Source organism: Sciurus vulgaris (assembly GCF_902686455.1).
Source record: "Sciurus vulgaris genome assembly, chromosome: 1".
Taxonomy (NCBI): Eukaryota; Metazoa; Chordata; class Mammalia; order Rodentia; family Sciuridae; genus Sciurus; species Sciurus vulgaris.
The window spans coordinates 169,523,601-169,543,721 of record NC_136461.1 but is presented as its reverse complement, the minus strand read 5'-3'; the positions used below and the strand labels follow the sequence as shown (position 1 = coordinate 169,543,721).

Below are 20,121 nucleotides of genomic sequence, written 5' to 3'. Positions count from 1 at the left end.
GGGAAAAGCGCCCAACACACATAGTATGATGTATCTTTTTAAGAAAATGTACATAGCTGGGTGTGGTAGCATACATCTGTAATCCCAACTATTCAGAGTTTGAGACAGGAGAATCCCAAGTTTGAGGCCAGCTTGGTAACTTAATGAGACCCTGTCTCAAAATAAAAAGGGCTGGAGATGTAGCTCAGTGGTACAGTGCTTGCCTAGTAATGCATGAAGCCCTGGGCTCAATCCCCAGCACCACAATTAAAAATAATAATAATAATAAAGTATATAATGGAAAGCACACACCATGACCTTAACTGTGGTGAAAGTTCAAAGCTGAGATGAAAATAGTGCTTACACATGTGCACAAACACATTTGTTACCTTTACTCATTTTATAAACAGGAAAAGAGTAAGGAAATTAAAAGTTGGCAGAAAAAGGAATAAACAACTTTTTTCTTTTTGGTGCTGGGAACTGAACCCAGGGCCTCTACCACTAAACTACAACTCCAGCCCTTAAAGCAACTTTTCTCTAACAAAAATGGTCACACCTGGGGATGGAGCTACTGCTAATATGAGCTATAATGAAGCAAGATTACAGAAAGGGTTGACTGATTAAAGGCAGCCTTAATGACCTAAGACATAGGAAGAACTCCAAAACAGTGATGGGTTGAAAGCAACAGGCAGAAAAAAAAAAAGCCCAAAATACAGAGGAGAAAACCAGGTTTATGTCAAATTTAGAATTTTCTTTCCACAATTTCAAAGTAAAAGAGAGCCCTCTGTCCTTACTCATTAAATTTTATACATCATGGCTCCTTTGGGGGTTCAGTGGCAGGGATAATTTCAAGTTCATCTGAAAACCCCAGTTCCACCAAACTGTACCTAGAAAGTTTTCTCATGAGGTGCCCACTGCTTAAGGTGGATTCTCTTGCGAAAAGGCAAGATCTATGACAAAGATGAAAATTGATGCTTTTCCTACTTTTTTGGTCAAACAGAATAATCAAAATAATTCAATAAATGATACACTGTGAAAACTATGCTAATTCATTAATACACATGACACAGATTCAGGCATATCAAACTAAGAATAATAAATTGATTCTAAAGAAAGGTAAGATGTTCAAATGGAAAATGTATAGAGCATCACTGGTTCTATAGTTTAAACACAGCATTTGAAGCAAGCCTTACCTAACCTCTTGCTACATTACGATTATACCAAATTGTTGTCTGTTAACCACATCATTTGCATTTGTATCTTCATGAGTTATAGGGCATTAGAAATATTCAAAGGGGCAAAGTCAAGCGCATGAATTATCAAATACTATGATTTTAACTAGACACATCTGTCCCTTCTTACACTGTATCATAAAAATTAGGCAACTTCCCAAAGTAGTATAAAGAAACAGGTATAATACCATTTTAAAAATCACTTTATTTAGATAAAACCTTAATTACCTTTACATATGGATTACTCTGAAGGAGAAATGCAGGAACTTGCAGTGTAAGATATTCATTTTCTCTCCAGTTTAACATAAAAGCAACACATTCCTCAGCTACTACCTGACGAAGAGGAATATCTAAAAAACAAATGGTTGGCATAATCATCATAACATCTGCTCAGATTTCAAATGAATTTTTTTAAAAAGCTACAGAAGAAAAATAAAGTAATGCTAATATTTTATACTCTTCTCTATAAAGTTTAACATTTCTCAACAATACATGTCCATAGTCTCTATTATTAATTATTAATCAGGCAAATTATCCCTCAGAGCCCAATAATCCACTCTTAAAGTCTAAAAGTTGGTACCTGTCTTGTAGAAACTTGTAATTCGAATGAGCAGAAAATAATTATACAAGTACAAAATCGTACGGTATAAACTTTTAGCATGTTTACAGAAAATAGGTAAACTATACAAAATTGCAATACATCTGTTTATTCTTTTTAATTTTTTCTGATTCAAATGTAATATTCATAAGTCATTTACTCATTCAAAAAATATTTACCATACTACAAAGAATTTCAAATAAAAAAGTAAGAAAAATCAGTCGTTTTCAACATTTCCTTTGAAATAATTAAATATATCCTAATATGTTGCAAAAGTTCATAGCTCAAAATACGTAATTTCAGATTTTAATGTATTTTAGGAAAAAGAAACCAAATTAAATCCCAACTAACAATGTTAAATCAACATGAGCTCCCCCTTTTCAAGCTAATTGTATTCCTCAATCTTTTTATATTTCTTGGACAGTGCCTATGGCTATTTTTATCTCACTTTATTCCAAAAAAGGATGTGAGGGGATGAAAAATATGCAAAGCACAGCAAAACAAAATAAAAATACATTATCTGCATCATCATCTAAAGACAGAATGAAGACAAATAGTTCCCCAAATGCATGCCTGTTACTGTTCTATTCATCTTGCTGAAGGCAGGGCTTGGCTCGAAGGCCTCCTTTATTCACCAGTTCTCTTCATCAGTTACGCTGGCTCGCTAGCGCAATGATGCTTAAAGGAGAATCAATGTAGGGAGCTGGATTCTGATACAGCTTGAGAGTCAGTGATTTAGAGATTAGAACTGCCCTAAGGTACTGACAATACAGTTATTCATTAAAAATGCAAAGTCATATGCTTTGTCATAGGCTTTAATAGCCAAAGTTGGTCTAACATTCAAATTAGCTGAAATTGACAAACAAAAAGGAAATGTGTCTGAATAGTTACCCTACTTAGCTACAGATATTAAGACTTGGGGCTCTCTCCTAAAATACATAAGTAGTATTAGAAAAATTAATGTCCTCCTCTTATTTCTACTATAACTGAAAGGTTGGATCTGTTGTCAGTTAAGTTCACTTCCTGTTCCCTAAAATAAAACTAGGTCAACCCATGTAAAAGAGTGCTTCTCCATTCCCCCTAAAAACTGGAACAAGGCAGGATGCCCTCTTTCACCACTTCTATTCAATATCTTCCTTGAAACTCTAGCCAGAGCAATTAGACAGACCAAAGAAATTAAAGGGATACGAATAGGAAAAGAAGAACTCAAACTATCCCTATTTGCTGATGATATGATTATATACTTAGAGGAACCAGGAAATTCCACCAGAAAACTTTTAGAACTCACAAGTGAATTCAGTAAAGGAGCAGAATATAAGATCAATGCACATAAATCTAATGCATTTTTATACATAAGTGATGAATCTTCGGAAAGAATAATTAGGAAAACTACTCCATTCACAATAGCCTTGAAAAAAATAAAATACTTGGGAATGAATCTCACAAAAGAGGTGAAAGACCTCTACAATGAGAACTACAGAACACTAAAGAAAGCAATTGAAGAAAACCTTAGAAGATGGAAAGATCTCCCATGTTCTTGGATAGGAAGAATTAATATTGTCAAAATGGCCATACTACCAAAAGTGCTGTACAGATTCAATGCAATTCCAATTAAAATCCCAATGATATACCTTACAGAAATAGAGCAAGCAATTATGAAATTCATCTGGAAGAATAAGAAACCCAGAATAGCTAAAGCAATCCTTAGCAGGAAGAGTGAAACAGGGGGTATCGCAATACCAGATCTTCAACTCTACTACAAAGCAATAGTAACAAAAACGGCATGGTATTGGTAACAAAACAGAAAGGTAGATCAATGGTACAGAATAGAGGACACGGACACAAACCCAAATAAATACAATTTTCTCATACTAGACAAAGGGGCCAAAAATATGCAATGGAGAAAAGATAGCATCTTCAACAAATGGTGCTGGGAGAATTGGAAATCCATATGCAACAGAATGAAACTAAACCCATATCTCTCACCATGCACAAAACTAAACTCAAAATGGATTAAGGACCTCGGAATCAGACCAGAGACCCTGCAGATTATAGAAGAAAAAGTAGGTCCAGATCTTCAACATGTCGGCTTAGGACCAGACTTCCTCAACAGGACTCCAATAGCACAAAAAATAAAAGCAAGAATCAATAACTGGGATAGATTCAAACTAAAAAGTTTTCTCTCAGCAAAGGAAACTATCAGCAATGCGAAGAAAGCCTACAGAGTGGGAGAAAATCTTTGCCAATCATACTTCAGATAGAGCACTAATCTCCAGAATCTATAAAGAACTCAAAAAACTCTACACCAAGAATACAAATAACCCAATCAACAAATGGGCTAAGGAAATGAATAGACACTTCACAGAAGATGATCTACAAGCAATCAACAAACATATGGAAAAATGTTCAACATCTCTAGTAATAAAAGAAATGCAAATCAAATCACCCTAAGATTCCATCTCACCCCAATTAGAATGGCGATTATCAAAAATACAAGCAACAACAGGTGTTGGCGAGGATGCGGGGAGAAAGGTACACTCATATGTTGCTGGTGGGGCCGCAAATCAGTGCAGCCACTCTGGAAAGCAGTGTGGAGATTCCTTAGAAAACTTGGAATGGAACCACCATTTGACCCAGCTATCCCACTCCTTGGCCTATACCCAAAGGACTTAAAATCAGCATACTACAGAGATACAGCCACATCAATGTTCACAGCTGCTCAATTAACAATAGCCAGATTGTGGAACCAACCTAGATGTCCTTCAATTGATGAATGGATACAGAAACTGTGGTGAATATATATATATATATATATACACACACACACACACACACACACACACACACACACACACACAAAATGGAATATTACTCAGCCACAAAGAATGATAAAATTATGGCATTTGCAGGCAAATGGATGAAATTGGAGAATATCATGCTAAGTGAGATAAGCCAATCTCAAAAAACCAAAGGACGAATGATATCGCTAATAAGTGGATGATGACACATAATGGGGGGAGGGAGGGGTTAGTGTTAGGGTTAGAGTTAGGGTTAGGGAGGGGGGCAAGATTGGAGGAAGGAAGGACTGTATAGAGGGAAAAGAGGGATGGGAGGGGTGGAGGGAAGGGAAAAAATAACAGAATGAATCAAACAACATTACCCTATGTAAATTTATGATTACACAAATGGTATGCCTTTACGCCATGTACAGAGAAACAACATGTATCCTATTTGTTTACAACAACAAAAAAAAAAGAGAGTGCTTCTCTGTGTACTATAGAGGGCATGCATCTAACTTGTGCAAAACTGATGTTTCTTTTCCTTAAAAAAGGAGTGAAGAGAAGGTGGCAGGTGACAATCCCCTCCCCCTCTCTTGACCTCTGGAGAAACCATGCCTACCAACATCAACTCTTACACTGGCACTGAGGTGCAGAGCTAGAATGTCAGAGGCAGAAGTCTATTCTCAACTCAGGTAACTAGCACAAGCAATAGGACAAGTCGAAAATTCAACAAGCTAAAAGTTTACATAAACTATATACAGATTATAAACCCCTTATGAAACGAAATGGAAAAAAGGGGTATGACCTCCAAACTGTTAAATCAAAAAGGTCATTCAGGGGCTGGGGATATAGCTCAGTTGGTAGAGTGTTTGCCTTGCAAGCACAAGGCCCTGGGTTCAATCCCCAGTACCACAAAAAAAAAAAAAGAAAAAGATCATTCGGAAGAAGCCAGTTGAAGTAGCTCACGCCTGTAATCCCAGTGGCTTGGGAGGCTGAGGCAGGAGGATCATGAGTTCAAAAGATAGTCTCAACAACTTAGTGAGACCCTGTTTCAAAATAAAAAATAAAAAGGGCTGGGGCGGCTATGTCTCAGTGGTTAAGCACTCTTGGGTTCAATCCCTGATTACCCACACCCCCAAAAAAGTCATAAAGGAACTGGGAGAGTGGTTCAGTGGCAGTGTTCACCTAGGATGTGGGAGGTCCTGGATTCGATCGCCAGCCCAAAAAAAGTGAGGGAGGGGAAGTACCATCAACTATTAACTATTAAGTCACTTCCACCAATTTCAAAGAGTAAGAGCACAGGCTTAAATGCTGGACTGAGGGATTAATAAAATCATAGTTCACTCTCTTACCTTGTAACTTTGGGCAATGCTTTAAACTTTCTAACCTCAGTTACTTGATTTACACAATGGGGATAATGCAACAATAACTATTTGACAAAGCTGCTGTGAGGACTAAATGAGGCAACTAACGTTCTTAGAACAATGTCTGACATGTAGCTAACACTAATAAATGTTAAGGTTTTAAACTTCTGAGAAAAATCATGTATGAAGACCAACTTACCTTTAAAAAGTACATATACAACAAGCATGTGTCCATCAACACTTAGTGCCAGCATATTACTAAATCAATTCTTATAAAAAATATGGTATCACTGGGCTTGTGGCAAATGCCTATAATCCCAGCAACTCCAGAGGCTGAGGCAGGAGGATCATAAGTTCGAAGCTAGCTTCAGCAACACAACAAGGCCCTAAGCAACTTAGTGAGACCCTGTCTCAAAATAAAAAGGGCTGGGGATGTGGCTCAGTGGAAAAGTCCCTGTAGGTTCAATCCCTACTACCCACCAAAAGACATTATGATACCAAAGGGGACTAATGCATTAAATCTCTCCAAGGTATTCTACCTACAATGCTAAAAAGATTGTGATTCATGACTACCTGCCCCCTGTGGGAAATCAGAGTATAATTGACTCATAAGTTCCCTAGTGGGCCAGAGTTAACTATTTGGGCACAATTCTTTTTTTTTTTTTTTTGGTGGTGCTGGGGATTTAACCCAGGGCTTTGTGCATGCAAGGCAAGCACTCTAACAGCTGAGCTATATCCCCAGCCCATGGGCACATTTCTTTACAACTCAATTTTATTAGTTATAGTATTAAACATGTAGAGTACCACGCTACATCTGAGGTACACACCACCCCTTTTTGAGACAAAGTCTCACTAAGTTGCCCAGGCTGGCCTCAACTTGTGATACTCCTTCTTCAGCCTCCCCAGGTGTGTACCACCACATCTGGTCCTATATGGTAATTTTCATAAAAAAATATTTATCAGTGGAATTGAGCACTCAAACTCTGTTCTAAAGTGGCCATAAATGAACTCCTTGAACACTGACAATCAATACAAGGACATTTTATGGGAAATAAACCTTCAATTTGTATTCCTAAGGACATTTTGATTCTTTAACAGACTATCCTGAATCTACAGTATAAGCTGGGTGTGGTGGTACACACCAAGAGCCCTACCTACTCATGAAGCTGAGGCAGGAGATCACTTGAACCTAGGAATTTCAGGGCAACCTGGGAAACATGGCAAGACCCTATTTCAAAAACAAAACAAAATCACTGCAATATAGCTTTTATAGCACACTGAATAGTTCCATAAAAATTCATGGACTCCTGGAACTTTAGAATGTGACCTTATTTGAAAACAGGGTTTATGCAGATATAACTAGTTGAGATGAGGCCATGCTGGTTTAAGGTAGGCCCCAAATCAAATGACTGATATCCTTTTAAGAAGAGAAGACACAACCACAAGAGAGGATGCTTCATAAAGACAAAGAGAGACTGGATACATCTAGCTACAAGCCAAGGAATACCAAAGATTGCTGGGAGGTAATCAGGAAGAGGTAGAGAGCCTTTGGAGGAAGAATGGCCTGAAACGCCTCGATTTCAGACATCTAACTTCCAGTGTTGTGAGACAATAAATTTTTGTTTTAAATCACCCAGTTTGTAGTACTGTGTTATAGAAATTCTAGGAAGTAGTTTCCTCCATTTTCCCCAATGTTCTCAAATGAATGCCAAATAAAATTCTGTTAGAGAAATTTTTATAGATAGTAAAAAGTCATTTTTTTTAACTGCTATTCCCACACTTACTTAGGTACTGAATTTCTGAATTTGACTTTGTGAACCAGTCTTACCAGGAAGCCTCATTTCCAGATATCCTCGTACCCTACTAATAAGGTCAGAGGGAGGTCTCTCCCCTGACTGCCCTGTTCCAGCTTCATGTGTATGAATATCCAAAAGTAACATCTCATTCAGCATGACCTGACGAAGTTTTGGTGAGAACTCTGTTACCAACTCCAAACAAGCAGCAAATAGCTGTTTAGCATGGGAAAAGTCCTATAAAAGAAATAACAGAATAGCCTGAGTCCCTTTTCTTTAGAGTAAAAAAAGTGTGTCTTCAGTACAAAGAATTAATTTAAATGATTAACAATGCTCATCTCAAGGAGTGAAGCCAGATTATCTTTTTCTCTAGCATTTACTTATCCCAAGTTTTCTAAGGACTAATTTTCACTCATTATCTTTCTCCATGTCTTATTCATTTTAATAATCTGACTGTACTCCCATCACTACAAAGAAATAACTTTCACAAACCAAAGGTTTTCTAATCAATTAAACATTTTTCAGTTACCTTCGAGTGCTGTGCACTTTTATTTATTTATTTTTTGAAACATTCTCTTTTCCCTTTCCAGATCTGACTTCCCCATATCTATCACACCATTCTTTCTTGGACCCAATGTTGCATTCCCTTGAGCTCCATGCTCTGTGAATTCTTGGGTTATCTTCCATGACCCCACACTGGAATCTCCAATCCAGACCATTCCCCATGCTTCAGGATTATGTTTCCAATTGCAGTCTCAAATTACACATTGCAAAAATAAACTCATAAGGGATGGGGATGTAGCTCAGCAATAAAGCTCTTGAGACTCAGGGTTTGATCCTGAGCACCAGCAAACAAAAAACAAAAAAGCCAAAACAGTCCATAATATGCCTTTTAAAAAGTTTCCTGAACATTTCACTGAGATTGCCATCTCTGAGACCCAAACCAGAAACCTAAGCATCATCCTTGATTCTTTTTTCCCTCTTGCTGTCCACATCAAATCAGTCACCAATCCCTAGATTGTACCCCCTAAATACTTCTATAGGGTGTTCTCTTCTTTTTATTCCTTCCTACTGTGCCACTTACCAGTTGTGTGATCTTGGACAATTTAATACTTTGAATTTCTGATTCTTTACCTCTGACACAATTTTTAGTGAATAAACAAAAGAATTAATGTATATAAAATTGCAGAATACTCTTTGTATCCAATATATGCTATTTTAGATGTATAAGAAAAGCTGCCAATTACATGCCTCCCATTAAAATGTCAATGACAATTTGTCTAGTGATAGTGTCCAATACAGCAGCCACTTGCTACCAAATGGCTATTACACATACAATATGTGATCAGTCCAAACTGAGGTAATTATAGTATCAAATGGTATATTTTGAACACAGCTCTCAGGTAAGAAAAAGAATGCAAAATATCTCAATATAGTATACTGATTACACATTGAAATAATTTTGATATTATAATAATTCAAATTAAATGTATCATTAAAATCACTGTATTTTTACTTTTTAAAATGGGGGCTATAATCCTACAACATGTGTAATTGGAAAAATGAGAAATTATATTCCATTATGTATGATTTATCAAAATGCATAAATGCATTCTATTGTCACATATAACTAATGAGAACAAAAAAATTAAATAAATAAATTTTTAAAAAATGCAGGCTACAGGGCTGGGGATACAGCTCACTGGTAGAATACTTGTCTAGCATGCATGAGGTCCTGGGTTCAATTCACAGCACTAAAAATACACAAACCGAGAATAAATGTGAGTTACTAAAAAATTACAAATTACATACATGTCCCACATTATGTTTCCACTGATCAGTGTTGGTCTAAAGCAGCAATTCTCAAACTTTAATTTGTATTACAGCTACCCTGAGAGCTTATTACAATAGGATCCTAGACCCTATCCCTCAAGAGTTTATGATTCAGCATGTCTAGAGTCAGGTTCAAATATGTGCATTTCTAACAAATTCCTATTACAGGCCCTGCTAGTGCAGACTTAAAAGAGCCACTGGTCTAGAGTACTATCTTCAAGATTCTTTGCTCAAGCCAGGCATGACGGTGGACACCAGTAATCCCAGCGGCATGGCAGACTGAGGCAGGAGGATCACAAGTTCAAAGCCAGACTCAGCAAATTAGCAAGGTCCTTAAGAACTTATTGAGACCCTGTCTCAAAATAAGAAAATAAAATAAAAAGGTCTAGGGATGTGGATCAATGGTTAAATACCCCTGGGTTCAAATACCCCTTTGGTCCAAACAAAAGAAAAAAAAAAAGGAAGATTTTTTTTTTGCTCACTTTCTACTTACTCTTGTAAAAGTACTTACTTTGTATGTGAATTCAAAGCTTAAGTTTAAGGAAATACAAAGGATTAATTCCTGCTGTATCGAAAATACTGGCTTTCAAATAATGAATTATACTTTATATTACTTTTTTTTTTTTTGCAAATTTTTTTGTGTGTGTGTGTGTGTGTGTGGTGCTGGGGATTCAACCCAGGGCCTTGTGCTTGTGAGACAAGCACTCTACCAACTGAGCCATATCCCCAGCCCTACACTTTATATTTTTAAGAACATACATTTAGGGATAAATCCAACAACATGTGTTAGAGTTGTACAATGAAAATGACAAACTGATGAGAATAAAGACATAAATAAAAGTATGCTTATGTACATAAACAAGATTAAAATAGCAATTTTCTCCAAATTTATTTGTACTTATCTCAATCTGAATCAAAACTATAGCAGACTCTTATTTAGCCACTAAAAAGCTAATTCTAAAATTTATATGAAAAAGCAAACTACCAATAACAGCCAACATGACTTTCAAATACAACAAAACCAGAGGATTTATACCACTTGGTTTCAAAACTTGGTTACATTATACTGCTCTCCCACCCCATGTAGTTTAGTCAGCAGGAAAAGGGTAAGTGTGAAAACAGAGGTGGGAATGGAGAACTGACACTACACGTGGATTCTAAGTGTATGTTTTCAGGCCAATTTTAGGGAAAAAAATTAAGTTGCGAAGCTAGGAACTGCTTCCTTAAACTACAATGTCTATTTCTTAGACTACTTCTAGCTGTGTGATTCAGGTAGGACTGCTGGTCCAGAAACACCAATCTCTTTAATAAAGCTCACAGGAGTCTTCTCAGTGTGAATCTTAATTTCCCAGCTACCTTACTACCTGCCTAACAACACTGTAATCAAGGGAACTGCTTCCAATCCCCACACGTACCATTCTTTCTTATCTTTCAACTTTTACTAATGGTATTATCCTCTGTCTTCAATGTCTTTGACTTTCTTTAAATAGCTACCTGATTTAAGCCTCAGCTTCAGCTCAGGAGTCCTGCCTTCCAAATGCTACCTTAAAGCTTCCTACGTAATAGGAAAACTGTTAGTTGCACAATTACACTCATAATGACTTATGCTCATGCTTCAACTTCTCAGACTGTATATTCTTTATATAAAATATACTATAAAAGTAATTTGAACAATTTTTTTAAATCCTTTTATACACTCTTACTAACTAAATCGTAAAGAATATAAAGGATACCTTTTCATGCTCTCTAAATTCATTCACTCAAGAAATGAGGTCTCGGGCTGGGGATATAGCTCAGTTGGTAGAGTGTTTGCCTTGCAAGCACAAGGCCCTGGGTTCAATTCCCAGTACCGCAAAAAAAAAAAAAAAAAAAAAAGAGACAAATGAGGTCTCACAATGTTGCCCAGGCTGGTCCTAACTACTGGACTCAAGTGATCCTCCTGCCTCAGCCTCCTACGTAGCTGAACCACAAGGCATGCACCACCATGCCTGCTATCTACACTTTTAAAAAGGTATAAAAGTGGTACCCACATGTCTGAAACAACTGCAGTGTAATTATAAGGGTAAAAGAAAAATATGACTAAAATGCCTTTTCAATGGAATTTTAGGCCAATCTTTTTAGGTCTACACTATGATTTTAAGACCAGGAAAAGATAACATGTTTTAATTCCTAACTTTTTGCTAAAATTATTAAAGCATATTCATAACAAGCATTTTATGCACACTTTTACTCACCTTAACAGTACTGCAGTGTAAGCCTTTGGCCATGAGAATGTATACTAAATCTCTTGTTAAACTGTCCTTAATTCCTAGGATAACGCCACTATACACAGAAGGTATTTCCCACTAGAAGAAATTAAAATACAGAACAAAGAAAGCCAAATCTAGATGAGAATCTTTCTGTAACATTCAAACATAAAAAAATAAAATCATTCATAAACCAGGCACACACCTGTAACCCCAGCAACTTGGGAGGTCTGCAAGTTTGAGGTAAGCCTTAGCAACTTGGTGAGATACTCAATAACTTAGCAAGACCTGATCTCAAAAATGAAATAAAAAGGGCTGGGGATATATCTCAGTGGTAGAGAATCCCTGGGTTCAAGACCTAGCACTGGGGGGAAAAATCATTTACAGATCATTTTTCAAAGAGAAAGAAAAATGACAGAAATAATGAAATGCTAATCAAAATGAACATTTTCACTATGATGAGCAATAATAATTACATGGATCAGAACTTTCTGAAGAAATTAATTCATATACAGATTCCTTCTTTTGAACCTAATGTGTTAATGAAAGCATGTATAAAATTTAGAAGCTTTGTTTTAACTTATGCTATCCTCATAATACTATGAAATGGGTACTATTATCCCCACTTCACAAATGAGAAAACTGAGGCACACAGAAGTTAACTTTTCTAAGATAATGGCACTAGTTAAGTACAGAGATGGAATTCAAACTTAGGCAGTTAAGCCTCAGAATTGCTTCTCTAACTATTATGCTATATTTCTTCACCTTAAAAATTAATACTAATAAATAATGTCAACAGCAAGGAAGACCAACTAATGTTTAGAATAATTTTTCATTTCACTGTGCTTAAATATGTTTAAGTCCCTTAAAATTATAAATGAATTTCTGGTTGCTTTTCCACTACTCCTTCAGGTGGAGGAGTAGTATGCAGTTAATTAGAAGCACGGCCACATATTTCTCCTACATCTGTGGTTTATTTTATGCCTAAGCTATCTTTCACTGAAATGGTGTTTTGTTTTGTTTTTTGCTACCTGGGACTGAACCCAGGGCACTTAACCACTCAGCCACAACCCCAGTCCCTTTATATATTTTATTTATAGAAGGGTCTCAATGAATTCCTCAGGGCCTCCCTAAGTTGCTGAGGCTGGCTTTGAACTCACGATCCTCCTGCCTTAGTCTCCCAAGCCGCTGGGATTATAGTCCTGTGCCACCACACCGGGATGAAATGGGGCTTTAAAAGCTATTTTCATTTGCACTTTTCTTGCAAGATATTTAAATAGATAACCTCAGAAATAGGTAAATAAATTAGATGGGACATTTTAAAAGAACATTTAAAGCCAAAAATGTTCTATGAAGAACTTTTAATACACTGAGATTCCATGGTGCAGGCTTCAGATTTGAAGACAGTATTAAAAAGCAAAACCAAGTTGAGCAAGGTGGTGAATGCCTATAATTTCAGCTACTCAGGATCATAAGTTGGAAGGCTGGAGATATAGTTCAAGAGGCAGAGCACTCCTAGGTTTGATCCTCAGTACTACATACCACACAAAATAAAGTAAAAACAAGGGGCTGGGATTACAGCTGAGTGGGAGAGCACTTCCCTAGATCGTGTGAGGCAGTGGGTTTCATCCCCAGCATCACATAAAAATAAATAAAATAAAGGTATTGTGTCCATCTACAATTTTTAAAAAAATTTAAATAAATAAACAAATAAACAAACTAAAAACAAAGGCCCAAGGCATAGTTCAGTGGTAGACTGTTTTCCTAGCAATAGCAAAGCCCTGGGTTTGATAACCAGCACTGGTCAGGGAAGAAAAGGACCCTAAACAGTACTTAATATTAGCTATAGATTATTATAGGTAATATACATTATACATATATTTATAGCTACATTTAAAATGCATATAGATACTTCAGCAACAAAATATAAACTCATTTTTAGATGTTACTGATTTTTAAAAAAATTTTTTAGTTGTTAATGGACCTTTATTTTATTTATCTATATGTGGTGCTGAGAATTGAACCCAGTGCCCCATACATGCTAGGCAAGCACTCTACCACTGAGCCACAACTCCAGCCCAGATGTTACTGATTTAATAGTTTTTTGAGGTTTTAGGGTTTTTTTTTTTTTTGGACACTTTCAATTTTTTCTGCCAATGTATGTTAAATGTACAATTATGGTCAGGTGACGACTATAAAATTAAGTAAAATGGGTCCTTTCTCTCAAAAAGGCCAGAGGACAGGTCTTCTAATAGATTAGATTAAAAAAACGAAGATTAATTCACACTTTTTTTTTCTTTTTTTAAGATATTTACTTCTATGTAGTGCTAAGAATCAAACCCAGTGCCTCACACATGCTAGGCAAGTACTCCACCACTGAGCTACAACCCCAGCCCCTCACACGGATTCTTAACAGAGGGTTTCTTACCTTATTAGACACTGTCCAAAACTGACGCTCTGAAGTCATACCATGTAATTCAATTAAAATCTGTCGAATCCTCCAGGGATCCACTGACAATATAAGCTGATGTTCCAACTGACCAATGTTGACACTTGCTGAGGCTAAGAAAAGAGTTCCATTTAATAATGATTTAACTCAAAGATACATGTAAACCTATGAGAATGACAACTAAAGCTGGATATCTGTAAGTATTCAAAGTTGAAAGCAGCTATTGTTTTGAGAACTGACTCATTCAACATAATGTAAGTTATATATTAACTTTATCTTCACATAGAAAACCTACCATAATTTGAAATACATCTGCATTAGTAAGTGAATGTATGTGAAAAACAGTGCAAATATAAACAAAGTGAAAGTCAGTAACTGGTTCATGGAAAGAATATTCACAATACATGGAAAGAATAATTCATGTACAGAGATTTCTATTTTTGAACATAATGTGTAAATGAAAGCATGTAGGAAATTTAACTTTTGAATAATAAACATTGAACATGTGGGTTTTTTGAGGAGAAAGGAAAAGAGGGAAAAGAGCCAAAATGATCATTAAAATTCTAATTATAGGGCTGAGTTGTAGCTCAGTAGAGTGCTTGCCTTGCATGCACAAGGCCCTGGGTTCAATCCCCAGTACCACATACCAAAAAAAAAATCTCTCAGTTGTCAGTCTTCAATAATATATTTCTAGCATTTCACATGTGTTAATGTTACTACTTTTTCCTTTATTACTGGTCAGTCAACCAATTTAAATTTAGTGAGGGTCAAAGTAGCTAAAATTGTGCTTATGTTAAACTAACTGAATTCTTTGCCTCATCTATACTAAGTTTTGAAGTTCATGGTTTTTAATTAATAAACAGCACTGTATTTCCCACTTTTTATGGAAGGTTGGTTTCGTTTGTTTGTTATTTCCACAATCCCAGAGTGCTGAGGACTCGAACCCAGGCCTCCAGCATGAGAGGCAGGCACTCTACGAGATGGGCTGTATGGCCTGCACTTCCACTTTTTATGAATTAGGGCAAAAATGGGAGAAAAATCATTAAATAAATAAGCAAAAATGGCAATGTTGCCAAAGCTGAATGTTTGGCCAACAGATGGCAGCACAATGATAAAGGCTAAAATCAAAATTTTCATCTTTCTTGGCCCACTATCCCTTACCACTCCCCTTCCCTTCTTGTTTTTAATTCCAACAACTTAGCAGTGGGGTTATCTTGGTCTATTTCTCCATCAAGATTTTATGTACTCATCCAAAATCTTGGCTTCATAAAAGATTGTTTATTAACCATAGGCTCGACAGAGTCCTACCACTTAACTGCTTATACAGAAATCTGAAATCTTAACTATAGCAGACAGGTAAATATCTATAAAGTATAAACCAAAACAAGTGAAAGGGAATCCTTAAATATATTTCAATGTAAATTTGAATAGAGGGGCAAAAATGTGTCAACAGTCTAGCTGGCAGACTAGAGTGCTAACCTGGGATATCATAAAATGAAGTTACAGGTTTAATGCACAGATTTACTCTAGGGGATCTCTTCCTCATCTGATCAACAAGAAGCTTTCGTTCTTCATCTTTCAACAATGTAATGAAAAGCTCATGTGAAGAAATCATGAAAACATACTGCAGATCTTCCAACCCCAGACACACATTCCTAGATCAGTAAGAAATATTATAAAACAAAAAAGTGTATAATTTAGTTTGAGGAAAATAATCATATGAATCAATTTCTATTAATAAGCCATTTTAAAAAGCTATTATTTCATAAATTATATCGCAATGTCTTTAAATAGATTTTAAAATTTCCCTTTGGTCATTATTTAAAATTTTAATACCAGTGCTATGATATATAAGAAAAGTAACTATGTAATCCAAAAGTTTCACTTAGCTACACAAATTTGAACTTAACTGGCTTTTCCAATACAAGTTACTGCCTGATTTTAAGATATACAGGACAAATAGAAAAAGGTAATAAAAGATACTTTCTCACAGGATTAAGTTCAAAGGTTAAAAAAAGAGAAAGGTACTTACTTTAGAAAAGCAGCCATATTTCCTTTCAGACAATCTGAAGCTTTTTCTAAATTTATTGATCTTGAACATACCTAGGAATTTGAGTAATTTCATTTGAATATAAGCACTTTAAAAAATGTAGATCAGTTTTAAAAGTTTTGATTTAAAACAATTGAATTTTCCTGTTTCAACCAAAGTAATCACAGATCTGATTAAGTAATTTAAGACAAGAGATAAGACCAATGAATAAGAATTCACTACAAAAAGAGAATGTCTGTTATAATAACTGCAGGTATTTACGGGTAGTAAAGAATAATTTACTACAAATAATTTAATATATTAGAGTATTGTCTCAGAATTTTTAAGGTATATAGCCAGATTACATGAAGTAATAAGCTGTAGGAATCAACAGTTCCTGTGAGAAACAGTTGACAACAATGATCAGTAACAGCTAATGAATACAGAACCAATGATGAGAAAATAACCAAAGGTGAAAAAATAAACAATAAAAATAATAATGGAAACTAACTGTGGGAACATCAGTTATGTACAAACAATATTTTCAATTATTCTAAATTTATTCTATAGATTAAGAGTCCTCCTTAAATAGTACTTACAAGAAGACAAAATAAAATGTAACTAATGTAAGAGCTCCTAATGGCAAAGTGTTAAATATTTTCTAAACAAAAACAAAAACTATACAAGCTGAAGTCCATCAAATCGATAAATGAAAAATGGAATATTAATTAAAAAAGGAATAAGTGATAAAGGCTACAATATGAACCATGAGAATGTTACACCGAGTGAAAGAAGCCAGTTAAAAAAGACCAACTATTAAACACAAATGGGGTACATTGTTTAGTTTCTGTGGTTGACACAATGTAGATTCATACCATTCGTGTAATCATACGTGTTCATAGGGTAATGATGTCTGTCTCATTCCACCATTTTTTATACCCCCCCATTTTCCTCCTCTACGTCATCTACAATGAATCAAAATGCAGTCTGTAAAAAATGTTTTAAAATTCATATGGCAAGTCCAACATGGACAAATCTACAGAAAGTAAGTAGATTCTGAGAGCCATACACAGTGGACCACACCTATAATGCCAGTAATCTGGGAGACTGAGGCAGGAGGACTACAAACTCAAGGCCAGCCTCAGACACTTAGCAAGAACCTATCTCAAAAAAAGAAAAGAAAAAGGTCTGGGACTGTAGTTGTAAAATTAAAAAAAAAAAAAAAAAAAAAAAAAGGAAAGTATATTCTAAGCTTGGGATGATTTAGAAAAAAAGAGGAGTGAATAAGAGATTTGGTGAGGGTAAAGAAAACTACTAAACTGTACACTTTAGGTGGACCCCATGGTGTATGAAATATAACTCACTGAAGCTGTTATTAAAATAACAGAAGCCAAGCATGGTAATGTTTTCCGGTATTGTCAAATACTTGGCAGGCTGATGCAGGAGGACTGCCTGAGTCAAGAAATACAAGGCCAAGCTGGGCATGGTCCCATATGCCTATAATGCCAGCAGCTCAGGAGACTAAGGCAAGAGGATTGCAAGTTCAAAGCCAGTCTTAGCAATTTAGTGTGGCCCTAAGCAATGTAGCAAGACCCTGTTTCCAAGTAAAAATTAAAAAGGGTTAGGGATGTAGCTCAGTGGTTAAGTGCCCTTGGGTTCAATCCGTGGTAGCAAACAAACAAAAAAAGAAATACAAGGCCAGCCTGAGCAACACTACTGAGAACCTGTCTCAAAAAGCAAACAGTTGGGCTTGGTGGCACACACCTGTACTCCCAGTGGCTCGGGAGGCTGAGGAAAGAGGATCATGAATTCAAAAGCCAGTCTCAGCAACTTAATAAGGCCCTAAGCAAGTTGGCAAGACCCTGTCTCAAAATAAAAAATAAAAAGGGTTGGGGATGAAGCTCAGTGGTTGAGCACCTCTGTGTTCAATCGCTGATATCAATAAAACAAACAAAACAATTTGATAAGTACTACGCTCAATACCATTTTTTGATTAAATTATCAGTACAAATCATATCTGAGCATCTTGGAGTATTATATACAATATGCTTATATTCTAATAATTTTGCTCAATTGTACACATGAATTTCTATTGTTCGCAATCATCTGTAAGACATCTTCTAATGGAAATTTACACTTGAATTTCCTTTCATAACTGGTCTCATACAGAGATGCATTGTACAGGTGTCATGGAACAACAGAAAATATTTAATTTATGATAAATATGAGCATATGTTATGGGAATTTCACCTTATTTTTTAAAAGTTATTGATATAAGAACATGACTAGTAGACATCTATAAATGCTGTAAACAATAAAAATGTTAATAAACGTAAAAATTTAGATGAAGTGAACAAATTCTTAGAAAATAACTTCCTAAAACTAACCCAAGAAAAAAAGAAAAAACAGAATAGCTCTATAATCAATAATGAATTGAATGAGTGTCAAAAATATCACAAATAGTCTTCAGCCCAGGCTTCATTGGTAAATTCTATCCAATACGGGGGGGGGGGGGGGGAATCAGTGACTTCATTTTAACATACTCCATACTGAAAAAAAAAAAAAGAAAGAAAGAAAGAAAGAAAATGCCCTAAGTGATTTGTTATTTAACACCAAAAATCAAATACAGGATAAGAAAAGTATATGCATCAATCTATCTCACACATGAATGTTAAAAAAAAAAAAACTTACAAATATTAGCATATCAAATTAAGCTATATCTAAAAAAGATTATGACCTAGTTGGGTTTGTTGCAGACATGCAGATATATTTTCCATCTCTCTCTCTCTCTCTCTCTCTCTCTCTCTCTCTATATATATATATATATATATATTTATTAAACATGAGGTGATCTATATAATACATGTAAATCAATAAACTTTACCAAATTAAAAAATTTTGAGATCTCAATATACACAGGAAAAGCACTTAATAAACCTAGAAATCATTCACAATTTAAAAGAGCCCTCAGTGACTTAAGAATAGAAAGAAACTTTCATAATCAGATAAGGAAGAGTTATAAGAAAAACCAATAACACTAAATATTACTACATACAATAAATTAGTCAGACTGGGGTATAGCTCAGTGGTAAGAGCACTTACTTAGCACACATAAGACCCTGGGTTATATTCCCAACAGAGACGGGGGGGGGGGGACACAGTGACAAATCCACACTTGGCACAGAAAAGAGGTGGCCCTAGACTGGTAAAAAATAATAACAACAACAACAAAAGATGGAAGTAAATAATAAATTGTGCTGGAAAAAATGGGTAGTCAGGTAAAAAAGAAAAATGACACCTGACCTCTGACTTCACGTTACACAAAAATCAAGGATTTTTGGATTAAAAACACCTAACTGTGGAAAGAAGGCTATGACATCAAGCTTTAGACAAAAAGAGAAGACTATCTTTATACCCTAGGATAGGAAAAGCTATGTTGAACACACAGAAATCACTACCATAAAGGAAAAGATTGGTAATTTGACTATATTAAAATTTGGAACAATATAAGACCGAAAGAAGTCAAACTCAGAGAAGATATCCGCAACATTTAAAACTAGTAAAAGAAAGAATAAAGAACTCCTATAAAGAAAGGAAAAAACAAAAACAAAAACAAAAAACAAAACCTCCTTCCAAAAAGACAAAAAAGACAACCTAATAGAAAAATGAGGCACAACATTTGGAATAGCTACCTCAAAAGACAAAATTCATATCAACAAAAACAAGGGCAGGAGATGTACCTCTGGTAGAATGCTTGCCCAGCATGCAGGAGGCCCGGGGTTCAGTCAATAGAACCATGGAAATAAATAAATAAAACA

General features: G+C 35.5%; 1 protein-coding gene across 1 annotated transcript in view; it reads right to left on the bottom strand.

Moving 5' to 3' along the window:
- The window catches only part of INTS8 (integrator complex subunit 8), a 56,455-nt gene that overhangs the window by 17,448 nt on the left and 18,886 nt on the right, over positions 1 to 20,121 (bottom strand). The window contains exons 11-16 of the mRNA XM_079116851.1: positions 16,307 to 16,377; positions 15,754 to 15,929; positions 14,254 to 14,387; positions 11,814 to 11,924; positions 7,782 to 7,983; positions 1,440 to 1,561 (exon numbers count right to left, since the gene is read on the bottom strand). Coding sequence (XP_078972977.1) covers positions 1,440 to 1,561; positions 7,782 to 7,983; positions 11,814 to 11,924; positions 14,254 to 14,387; positions 15,754 to 15,929; positions 16,307 to 16,377 — 816 coding nt within the window. The remainder of the gene's footprint in view (positions 1 to 1,439; positions 1,562 to 7,781; positions 7,984 to 11,813; positions 11,925 to 14,253; positions 14,388 to 15,753; positions 15,930 to 16,306; positions 16,378 to 20,121) is intronic.